Source organism: Urocampus carinirostris, chromosome 7, assembly GCF_059441175.1.
Source record: "Urocampus carinirostris isolate Australia breed hairy pipefish chromosome 7, RoL_Ucar_1.0, whole genome shotgun sequence".
NCBI classification, from domain to species: Eukaryota; Metazoa; Chordata; class Actinopteri; order Syngnathiformes; family Syngnathidae; genus Urocampus; species Urocampus carinirostris.
The window spans coordinates 42,025,573-42,038,252 of NC_142355.1; the positions used below are offsets into that span (position 1 = coordinate 42,025,573).

Genomic DNA, 12,680 nt, shown 5'->3' on the forward strand with positions numbered 1-12,680 from the left:
TACAATATATGGTAGTCTTTTTATTTAATTGTTACATGATCTGAAAATATGCGACATAAATAACTCGCAGGAAAGCGGAAAACTTGTGTGCAGGGGCACGCCGTCGATGGCGTTCTGCAGCCAAAGTAACCGTCGGTAACGGCATAGTAATGGCAGTAAAAACATTTAGTTAGTATACCCCGAATACTGAAAAACATTAGTTATTTTTTACACTGTTATTCCCCACACTGAGTACAAATCACACCCGACTAACAACTTGCTTGATTTACATTCGCCCGTGCTTACGGCCAGGGCCAGCAGATTTGTTTTTCCAATTTTTCTAGCAGTTATTATTTTTTTCTATTCAATTTATGGCACTGCAGCACGTAGCAGCCTGCCAACGTGTACAGCAATGTTGGCAGCCAGCCAGCACAGTCATCTTCCACTAAACTCTGTACAGTAACTAGATAAGGTTACAATGTTGTTTTGTCTGAACTCTTTCCCATATTGTTTCCTTACAATGTTGTACAATGTGGCACTGTGTAAAAATAGTGTCATGAGATAAAATGTAAAGCCTTTTACCTTGATAATATACAATCCTAATAGCCTAGTGGTTAAGATTCAGTTCTCACCGCTGCAGTTTCCGTTGCATCTAATGCTGGCTGAGTGATATTTGACGACTGATCAATCATTATTAAATTACAGTTATATACTACTGTAAAACCTCTGTATAATATGAACTAAAACATAGTGTTTTTTTGGGTAAGAAAAATGTCTGTATTTACAAATGAATAGATATTTTTTTTCATTCTGTGCGGCCTGGTACAAATCAACCCATTGGTAGCCGTCCACTGATCAATAAGAAGCATATCTCAGCTGTTGTTTGTATTATATTTTCTGATATGAAGGGCCTTGCACTGGTTCCTGACGACGCCTGGTCAGTGCACTCGGTCGCCCATGTCTATGAGATGAGAGCAGACGTGGACAAAGGCTTAAAATTCATGGAATCGAGAGAGAAAGACTGGCAGGTACTTGTTTAAATTGACCATTATGAAATGAAATGATCTGCATTTTATATAGCGCTTTTCAAGTCAATGACTCCCCAAAGCGCTTTACATTGTGCTTCACATTTCCCAATAGCGGCCGTGATCTGTGCAGCCATGTAAGGCGCTAACCTGCTTATTGGGGGTATTGGGGGTTCAGTGTCTTACCCAAGGAAACTTCGGCATGTAACACGGACAAGCCGGGATTCGAACTGGGATCCCTTAATCCTAAAACGATCGCTCTACCTCCTGAGCTGCTGCCGACTATTATAAATAGACATGCAAAATGTTCCTGTGCTTAAAGAGATACCTATATTCTAAAATATGGAAAATGTGAGAAATTAGAAACTTGTTTTTTGCATTATATCTCTATATATTTCATCAGTATATTACAAATATTTTAAAAATAATGCATTTTGACTTCCTGAGCTGTGACGTTATACGAGTAACACCGGTACCCTTGTAAGCCAGTCTCCATATTGGTTTATGTAACAAGAATACAAATTGGTTATGAGTGTTTAAGCTAAGTTTCTGTAATTTTCTGTGATAATTGCCTAATTGTGACACAGCTGGGTGCAGCAATGGTACAACAAATGGCGAGCAGTCAAAACAGAGCGAACTGGAAAGAAATGACACACACAGAGCTAACGGGGACTAACCCAGCTGGGACACAGCAGGCTAGCAGGCTGGTAAAGAGGGTTAACCTGGACCGATCGGCGGAAAAACGGGAGGCTGATCGACCAAAAACAGGCAGTAAGCAGCTAGACTACCAGGAAACAAGGTAAAACTGATGCAGCCACAAACACGAACCAAGCCGGGGGGAAAAAATGGGCACGGCAGGCTAGCCAACTAGCTTACTGCTAACGGGGCTAACCTAGACGAAACAAACTATATATCTATCTATCTAAACCCCAAGACCCAGAAAGTTTAGGGATACGTGAACCTTCAATGCTAATAGGGATACGTGAACCTTCAATGCTAAAATATATTTTCGTTGTTCTCAGCTCAGGGATGCTGCTGGAAATGTGAATTTCCCTTCGGGGATGAACAAAGTATCTATCTATCTATCTATCTAAACTACAGACTATTATTACACCATCACGTGATCTAAAAGCTACATGAGGGCAAGGAAAAATTCAAAACGTCAGCATGAGGAAAATGAAGAAACCTTGAAAAGGGATGGCACATGAGGTAGTCCAAAATAGGTTTAGAGTTAGGATTACGATTTCAAACAGGGTTTAAGCTCTATTGTTGAGGTACTAAACTGAATGTAGGGTTCCAAAGTAGGTTTTGACCTAGGGTTACAATTGTAAACTGGGTTAGAGCTTGGTTTAGAGCGAGAGTTAAAGCTAGGGTTAGATGTAGAGCTAGGGTTTGGGCTGCGTGTTAGGGTTTTAAACAGAGTTTGGGGTTTGAACTAAGGTTAAGGCTCTTGTTTGTTTGATCGGCGTTACATTTCCTCTTTTAATGGTACTGGAATAAATGGAAAATTTGCTACGAAAGTACTTAAAAAGTGCTTTAATTTTGCCATGAAAAAAGTTGTTCAAACCAAAGAAAGTTGAAACTTTGCTTAACCTGTCGCTGGGAGACTTGTGACTGTTTTCTCTGGGTTTTGCCTGCCATCGTTACAGCATGCGTTCCTTTGCCTTTATTTAGGTAGCCAATTATGGTTTTTACTAATGTTTTTTACTGCGTGTGTCACGGTTGGTATACTGTTGTCTGGCAATCTCTCTCGTCACGGCTGCAGAGGCTTTTGTTGGCTCCCGGTTAGCCCCTGTTTGCAGCTGGCGAGTCTGCCTTGTCCATTGGTTTATCCCTGGCAGGGTTTGTGTTTGTCGTTGTACTTGTTTTTATTTGTTGGTACAGTGGAACCTCGGTTCTCGACCATAATCCGTTCCAGAACCCTGTTCAAAAACCGATTTGTTCGATCACCGAAATCATTTTTCCCATTAAAAATAATGTAAATCGTTTTAATCTGTTCCAACACCCTGAATGTTTACCTTGAATGTTTAACAGAAACATAAAGCTAACCCAGGCTAATCGTACGTCCGCGTTATCGCAATCTTCCGTACGAAAGATTACGCTAACATGCACGTGTAAAAATAAAAAAAGGATAAAGAAAAGAATTATGAATAGGATTTCCTACTTTGTGGTGGTCACCAGAAGGCGGACAGTGGGGTATTCCCTAGCAAGATCAGACACTCGCACACCTTTATAGTTTGCTATTATTTCTTTCTTAAATGCAATAGTTGTACGCACTACTTTTCTTTTTTCACCTGTAGAACTTTGCTGCTTGCACTGACTTTCTTTGGAGGCATAATTAGGGGCTAATACACTTCGTACACCTATATTAAAAGCGAAAGCAAAACGAAGCACGTCCGCACGCGATAACAGTTGGTCACAAAAAGAGCGATCTACACCCGTAAGCCGCTCAGAATCGCACTCTAGCGTACGCACTCACGTATTACGCACTCACGCATTACCGGCGTTAAAACTCCGATTTTTTGACCGAACAGCGAAGCTAGGATTTCTCGAAATTTTGGGTCGGACTCCGATTTGTTCGAACTGAGAGGTGTTCGAAAACCGAGGTTCCACTGTACCTGGTTAGCCTGGCTGCTCATTGTGTTTTTTGGTCGGCCAGCCTCTAGTTTTTCCACTGAGGGTGCGGACGCCATTTTTGATAGGTCCCGGTTAGCCCCTGTTAGCTGCACACAGTGTTGTTTGGCTTGATGGCCGGATATCTTGCCGTTTCCATTGTTCATTCTTGGCCGGGTTTGCGTTTGTCACTGTAGCCGCTTTTTGTTGTTGGTTCCTGGTTAGCCTGGCTGCTCACTGCATGTTTTTTGTGTTGTCAAGAGTCTTGCGTTTTTCCGCTGAGGCTGTCTTTTGTCGATCGGCCCCGGTTATCCCCCGTTAGCTCTCCGTGTGTTATTTTTGCCAGTTAGCCTCTTTTTTGCTGTTCGCCCTTTGTTGTACCAATACTACATCTACCTGCGATGCAACGCATATGAATTCTCAATAAAACTACCAAAACTTAGCTAAAAACACTCGTGACCGCTTTGAATGATTAACACATGAACCAATAAGGTGATTGGCTTGGTAAGGGGGCCTTTTCACATGTCAACTGAGGAAGTCAAAGACGAGACAGGCTGTCTCAAAATGCATTGTCTCGGAAAAAAAATGTCATATACGGATAAAATATATTTCAGTTTTCATGCAAAAACCACACGCTTTGCATGTTTTAGAACTTGGGAACACCTTTAATGGTTTTTAAATGTGCGTGTATCTATTCCTTAATATTGGAACGCAAAACCTGAAACAGCCTTGGGAAATGTTCTCTTGTGTCCTTGCAGGTATCTGATATGCTAGCTAGTCACAACTATTGGCACTGGGCACTGTACTTCATTGAGAAGGTAAAGGCGACTCTCTAATGAGTTTTCTCAGTCAGGCGCAAAGTTTGCAGCCAAACACCTTAAGGCACTTATAGTTGTTGTACGTTTCTTCTTGGGCAATTTGAAGTCCACCGTTGATTATAGCACTAGATTAATTTATGTTTGCATCTGTGCTTAGCAATAAGGCAAAGCATATCTCTAGCCTGACGTAATTTCAATTTGTCTTTGTCACCTTCCTCTCCGTAGGGACAGTATGAAGCAGCACTGCAAATATTGGATTCTCAGGTTAGTTATTTCCATTCCATTCTTAGTGTTGTAGAACTGCATATTGATATCATGAGCTTTAAGTTTAGCATGATACTTCTGATTTTGCCAATCAGAGCTTTTGCCCTGCATGTTGTTGTCAGATCAATACACTTGTTGTAGAGGTAAGATCTGGCCAAACAAATCCAACCCGACCCGGTCAGCGGGTATTGAAGCCCAAACCAGCCTGAGCCTGACGAATTAACTTGACAAATTAACCAAAGCAAACCCCAGTTTTCATCATTTAATTGTGAGGCCTTTTTTTCTTGTGAGGAGGAAAGTCTCTCTTGATGACCTAAAAACAACAAACAAATCCACCCGAGTTCCGCACGTCTGGACGCTCAGGTTGTGTTGCCCAAAAGTGGGATGGAATCCACCGCGCACGCAGATCCTCTCCAGAGAAAAATAAAGAACAATGACGGGATAATGACGTGGATAGTTAAAATAAAAAAAGTTAACTGGAGAGAAGACTGGCCTGAACCGATTTACATTTAAGGCCCGACCTGACGCAAGTTCCGGTCTGAGCTCGGGTCGGGAGTAGGGTAAGGTCAAGGACAGGTCTTTAGATCTAACCTCTAAATGCTTGGATTAAATCTAAAAAAAGTGTTTTCAATCCTACAGCCACAAATTATGGAAGCAATTGCATACCTGTCAACTCAAACGTTTTCTATTTTTTGATCATTTAAAATTGTGTACGCAGTATGTACGACAATTTTTGTGTGGGATTTTTTTATTTTACATACTGCTGCTGTGGTTTATGGTCCAATTTTCAAGACCTCAAAATTACTTGTAATTTTTCTGTCAACTCTTAAAAAATCCGTTAGTATTGAAAAAGTGCCGGTTAATGTAACCTCTGAAGACACAGAAATATCAAATATGTAAATGGATATACAATCTTGTTTAACTTAGATTTTGTTCCAAAAGACAGGTTTTATTTTCATAAATCACTTCTCCTCCTCCCAAATCCTCACTAATAAAATATGAAATTTTAGGTTTGCTTCAGGCTCATTTATTGGTTGGATATTCCCTCTACTCCACTGTACTAGCCCAACAAAAGTTAATAAAATTAAATTTCCTTTACATGTATTTATATATGTAATTTAATCATATACACATATAAGTATCACTTACGATATACTATTTTGTTACTAATGTTTAGTTTGTAAAAACACTTTAAAAGTTTTAACCTGGTGCACCAGGGGTTTGGTATTAACTAATACGATTCCTTACTTTACGACAACTTCACCTCAGAGCGGATTCATGTCGTATCCCGCGGGTTACTGTACTTAAAAGTAAGCAACATTTTCTGCCATCCCGGGTAAGAATTTATTTTGTGCATTGCACGCAGTACGAAGATGGTTTAGTGGTGACATGGAGCACATACAGTGGTACTTTCCCCCTTCTTGATTTCTGTGTTTTTTGGATATGTATTATTCTTAAATGTTTTTGAGAAGAAGTGTTTGAGGAGTATGTCAGGAGTGACAAGATTGGATAGATTGAGAAATGAAATTGTGAGAGACAAAACTGGAGTAGTTGTGGAACTGAGCAAGCGTGTGGATAAGAGAGTATTCAGTTGTTTTGGACACATGGAGAGGATGGATAAGGAGCGAATGTTGAAGTAGATTTACAGAGCAGAAGTAAGTGGAAGGAGACCAAGGGGAAGGTTGCGATTGATGTGGATGGATGGTGTTATGAGTGCACTGCAGTAAATAGGTCTAAATATAGTGGAGGCTAGGGCTCTTGTTGGTGATAGCAATGAGTGGAGAGGTGTTGTAAAAGGATAGTGGGATGTTTAGACGTGTTCTAAGGGATGGGCACCTGCATGAATGCGGCAGGGGTAAACCAGTGAAAGCTGTCAAGCCCTGCTGTTGAACAGAAGAGTGTGTCGTGTCACCCTGACCCAGGTGACATGGCCGCTTTCTTGTGTCCCGTTCTATCTGGAGGGCCGCTTTATATTAGTGAGGATTTTACTGTCTTGTTTTATGCTATGTTTTTAAACAGCACTTAGAGTGGCAATTTTTGCCTGAAAAGTGCTTTACATTTTGATTTAAATATGCAAAAAACTAAGAAATCAGGAAGCAAATACATTTTCACTGCACTGTGAAAGTCTCACATTAGTATGTCCTTTAAAAAACTGCAACAAAATCCTCTCATCGTGCTCTTTCATGTCGCAAGAGGTTTGAAAACAACAACAGCTTATTTTGTTGACACCCATGAATCCTTTAAGACTCAAGCAAAGGGATTCCAGCAGTAATGTATCATGTTTGACCTTTGTTATGTATTTGTGTCAAATCTTTGGAATGTTACATGTTGAAGTAACAGCGCATTCTGCTTCTGAAAGATTATCACACGTTGTAAATCCAATGGATCCATCTTGGACAAGGTAGACGCTGCTTCCCTGCTCAGTAGACTGGAAATGGAGGGTAAGACAAATGTTGCTCATCTTATTATTGCATCTATTCATTTCCATCACTGGTTGCTTCTTATTATTCATACATTCACACACTTACAGTGGCTCGCGAAACTATTTGGCCCCCTTGAACTTTGTGACCTTTTGCCACATTTCAGACTTCAAACATAAAGTTATAAAACTGTAATTTCTTATGAAGCATCAACAATAAGTGGGACACAATCATGAAGTTGAACTCACTTTATTTGTTATTTTGATACTCTTTCCATTTAAATATTATTGCTTGCACGGTGCTCTTTGGATTGTTTAAAGTTTGGAAAATCTTTACGTATCCAAATCCAGCTTTAAACATCTCCTCAACAGTATCTCAGACCTACCTTATGTGTTCCTCATTCCTCATGATGTTCTCTGCGCTTTAAACAGACCTCTGAGACCATCACAGTACAGGTGCATTTATACAGAGACTTGATTACACACAGGTGGATTCAATTTATCATCGTTAGTCATTTAGATCAACATTGAATCATTCAGAGATCCTCACTGAACTTCTGGACAGAGTTTGCTGCACACCCACTTTTTAATGTTTTATTTGTTAAAAAAGTTTAAAATATCTAATAAAGCGTGTTCCACTTCATGATTGTGTCCCACTTATTGTTGATGCTTCACAAGAAGTTACAGTTTTATAACGTTATGTTTGAAGTCTGAAATGTGGCAAAAGGTCACAAAGTTCAAGGCGGCCAATTGGTTTTGCAAGCCACTGTATATCAATATTTTCCTTACAACATTTACAAAACCTTTAATACAATAAGGCAAGCATCTTTCCTTTTTTTTTGTCATACTAATACCTACCTGTCAACCTCTTGCCAATTTATCCCCTTATTAATGATTACTATAATAAACCTTACTAACATGCATTACCTATTTTCTCACAGCAAGGCAGACTATGTACAATGAAAATTAGAGTACAAATATTGTTATACAGCATACACAATTTGAAAATTTCAAAAAACACATAGAATACTGGGAAAACGTACAAGTTGACGGGTGTAATGCTTTAAGAAATTTGGGGGGAGCCAATGGGCGACAGATTCCATCTGTCCATCCTTTTTCTGCACTGCTTATCACGAGGGTCGCAGGGGTGCAGGAGCCGTGGGCAGGGCAGAAAGACATACAACTCACTCGCTCATTTACACCTATGGACATATTGAACCGGCCAAAGTTGTAAATCCAGCTTAGATGTGATTATATATAAGACAGTTTTAGGTGCCTGCAGGTCTGTTCTGAAAATAGTTCACCAGTGCTTGGTCATTGTGATTTTCTAGTAAAATGATTTTCTATTGGTTGACAGAGTCTATTTAACCTTATTTTTTTAAATAATTAACCTGGTAATAACACGTTGATATTTTATCATTTCAAAATGAATTTAGCTCATGGGCTTTATGGACAAAAAACCCTATTCAAGTATTGATAATTATTTTTAATCAATTAAATAAAAGAATAAAATTAGAAACTATTTGTGTATTAAACCTATGATTGTTACAAAACATTGGTTTAAAGGTTCCGGGTTGTGTAGAAATTCCCTATAGTTGATGTGGTGTAATTTATATCGACAGGTTTTTTTTCATTCGTCTTTTATATATATATATATATATATATATATATATATATATATATATATATATATATAGAGATAGATAGATAGATAGATAGATAGATATTTTATTCATCTCCGAAGGGAAATTCACATTTCCAGCAGCATCCTTGAGCTGAGAACAATACAATAATAAAGCAAAAAGAATACAATATACAAATGCCCACTGTAGCGTGTTATATAGAATATCTAAATAGTGCTACACAGAATACATATTGCAATAAAATTCGGTAATATGCAATGTAGGTGGTGTGGTTTAATGTGGGCTTTTACTCTGCCGGGGAGAGTTAAAGAGCCTCATGGCATGAGGAAGAAAAGATCTCTTCAGTCTGTCCGTAGTACAAGACAGTGACAGCAGTCTGTCGCTGAAACTGCTCTTCTGTCTGGAGATAATGCTGTGCAGTGGATGCGATGGATTGTCCATGATTGACCGCAGCTTTTCCAGTGCCCGTCTCTCAGCTACTGTTGTTATGCTGTCCAGCTCTTTGCCCACAACAGAGCTCGCTTTCCTAGCCAGTTTATTGAGATGAGAGGCATCCTTCTTCTTGACGCTGCCTCCCCAACACGCTGTCGCATAGAAGAGGGCGCTTGCCACAACTGTCTCATAGAATATTTTCAGGAGCTTTTTGCAGATTTTGAAGGAGGCCAGCCTTCTGAGGAAGTAAAGTCGGCTTTGCCCTTTCATACATAGAGCTTCTGTGTTGGCAGTCCAGTCCAGTTTGTTGTCCACCTGCACACCCAGGTATTTGTAGGTCTGAACAAATTCCACACATTCTCCTTTGATGGTTACAGGAACCGGGTGAGTTCTGGTTCTCCTGAAGTCCACCACCATCTCCCTGGTCTTGGTGGTGTTCAGGTGCAGGTGGTTTGCGTCGCTCCATCGGACAAAGTCCTGAATCAATTTCCTGTACTCCTCCTCCTGCCCATTTCTGATACATCCCACGATCGCAGTGTCGTCGGCAAACTTTTGCACATGGCAGGACTTGTACTTAAAGTCCGATGTATACAGAGTGAATAGGAACGGAGAAAGCACGGTCCCCTGCGGAGATCCTGTGCTGCTAACCACAGTGTACTGGGGTCTGCCTGTCAGGTAATCAGTAATTCATTCTACAAGGTGTGAGCTAACTCCCATCTCTGTCAGTTTCCTACTCAGTAGCAGAGGCTGTATGGTATTGAAGGCACTGGAGAAGTCCAAAAATGTAATCCTCACAGCCCCCTTAGCCCTATCCAGGTGAGAGAGGGATCGGTGTAACATGTATACTATAGCATCCTCCATTCCCACCTTCCCCTGGTAAGCAAATTGCAGAGGGTCGATGGCGTGACGGACCTGTAGCCTCAGGTGTTGCAGCAGCAACCGCTCCATGGTTTTCATCACATGTGATGTCAGGGCGACCGGCCTGAAGTCGTTGAGTTCCTCAGGTCTTGATTTTTTTGGGACTGGGATGATGCAGGATGTTTTCCACAGCTGAGGGACCCTACCCTGTTTAAGGCTCAGTTTGAAGATGCGCTGTAGAGGGTCTCCCAGCTCAGACGCACAGGCTTTCAGCAGTCGGGGGGATACTCCATCTGGACCAGCTGCCTTGCTGGTTCGCAGCCTCCTCAGCCCCCCACACACCTGGGCTGCAGTTATTTTTAGTGGGTGGATGTCTTCCATAATAGTGTCCAGAGGAGGAGGGGGAAGGACAGCTGCAGTACTCAGGGGTGAGGATGAGGCGGAGTGGTCAAACATGTTGAAAAAGTTGTTCAACTGGTTGACTCGCCCCACATCTACATCCACAGCCACACCCTGCTTGGTGCTGCAGCCAGTAATTGTTTTCATCCCTTCCCACACCTCCTTCATGTTGTTGTTCTGCAGCTTTTTCTCCAACTTCCTCCTGTACTGCTCCTTCCCTTTCCGGAGCTGGGATCTGAGCTCCTTCTGTACTCGTTTTAGCTCCTGCTGATCACCATTTTTAAAGGCCTTCTTCTTTTGGTTCAGAAGGCACTTGATGTCGCTCGTGATCCAGGGCTTGTTGTTGGCATAGCAGCGTACAGTCTTTATAGGAACAACACTGTCCATGCAGAAGTTAATGTAGTCAGTAGTGCAGTTTGCCATCTCCTCAATGTCCCCACTGCTGGACCCTAGCAGGACATCCCAGTTCGTACGTCCAAAGCAGTCTCTCAGAGCCTGCTCTGCCTCGGTGGACCATTTTCTAAAAGAGCGTGTGGTTGTTGGTAGCCTCCTCACTTTTGGTTTGTACTGTGGTTTAAGCAGAATGAGGTTGTGGTCTCCTTTTCCAAGGGCAGGCAGTGGTTTTGCACTGTATGCATTTTTGATGTTTGCATACAGAAGGTCAATAGTCCTATTTCCCCTGGTCTTGCAGTCCACATACTGGACGAAAGAGGGCCGTGTCTTATCAAGAGTCACGTGGTTGAAGTCCCCAGAGATTAACATTGCAGCCTCCGGGTGTTGTGTTTGTAGCTTTGCCACCACGGAGTGGATGACGTCACACGCTACTTCCGCATCAGCGCGCGGTTGGATGTAAACAATAACAGCAATGGCGTGTCCGAACTCTCTGGGCATGTAATAGGCACGCAGACTTACGGCCAAAAGTTCGACATCACGGCAGCAGATAGAAAGCTTTGTTTTTACATGCCCGGGGTTACACCACCTCGTGTTCACGTAGATAGCCAGTCCCCCTCCTTTGCGCTTCCCACTGACTTTTGTGCCTCTGTCGCCCGTACAGCGCAGAAGCCGGTTAGTGCGACGTTAGCGTCCGGGATGCTAGACGTGAGCCACATTTCTGTAAAACACAGCAAAATGCACTCCCTGTACGCTTTGATGTTTTTCACCAGCACAGCCAGTTCGTCGATCTTATTTGGTAGGGACATTCCCCATAATTATGGACGGTACCGAGGGCTTATATCGCCACTTCGCCGCTAGCCGCTTAGCCTTTACCTTAGCACCGGCTCTGCACCCCGGTAGGGTCGCCTCACCTCGTTAGGTAAAAGGGGGACCGCGCCGGCTCGAGAATTCTTCAGGTCGAGGAGTTAAACGCATAAACGCATTTTTGCGCGTTAAGCAAAAAAAACAAAAACAATAAATCACAAAAGTAGCGAAAATAACACGGGAGCTGCTGGTATGGCTGCCATTCGCGACGGCGCCGGAAGTAGATATATATATCTCATCTCATTAGCTGCACCGCTTATCCTCAGTAGGGTCACGGGGGTGCTGGAGCCCATCCCAGCAATCATCGGGCAGGGGACACCCTGAACTGGTTGCCAACTAATCGCAGGGCACACAGTGGACAGACAACTCGCCCGCTCATTCACACCTGGGGACAATTTGGACCGGCCAATCCACCTGAATTGCATGTCTTTGGAATGTGGGAGGAAACCGGAGCTGGATTTGAACCCACACAGGAGGTCCCCAAGACCTTAGAACTGTGCCGTACACGCGCTAACCACTGCTCCACCGTGCTGCCATATATATATATATATATATATATATATATATATATATATATTTTTTTTTTTTTTTTTTTTTTTTTTTTTTTACAAGGAAATACAACCAATCAAACACCAATTTATGGGGTTTATAAGGCAAATGAGCAAAAAAGTGGTTTTATTTAGCTAGCTACCTGGCTACCTTTTTAGCTTTATAGGTAGCTATCGTCCTGTCTTTTTAAGCAATCTATCAAGCTACCTTTTTAAATGTGTCCCATGCTATCCAGCTAACATTTTGTCTTTTTTGCTAGTTATCACGCAAAATTTTGGCCTACTTTATAGCTAGCTAGCTATTATTATCTGGCTATTTAGTTGCCTTTCTACTCTTTTAGCTATCTACTGTACCCGTTTACCTTTCTAGCTACCTATCAAGCTACGGTTTGGCTATTTAACAAGCAAACTAGCAAATTTGTCGG

The 12,680-nt window shown here is 41.8% G+C and overlaps 1 protein-coding gene across 1 annotated transcript in view; it reads left to right on the top strand.

The window, feature by feature from the left end:
- The window catches only part of ttc38 (tetratricopeptide repeat domain 38), a 43,082-nt gene that overhangs the window by 21,193 nt on the left and 9,209 nt on the right, over window positions 1–12,680 (top strand). The window contains exons 7-10 of the mRNA XM_088341015.1: window positions 888–1,007; window positions 4,376–4,435; window positions 4,661–4,699; window positions 7,059–7,140. Coding sequence (XP_088197141.1) covers window positions 888–1,007; window positions 4,376–4,435; window positions 4,661–4,699; window positions 7,059–7,140 — 301 coding nt within the window. The remainder of the gene's footprint in view (window positions 1–887; window positions 1,008–4,375; window positions 4,436–4,660; window positions 4,700–7,058; window positions 7,141–12,680) is intronic.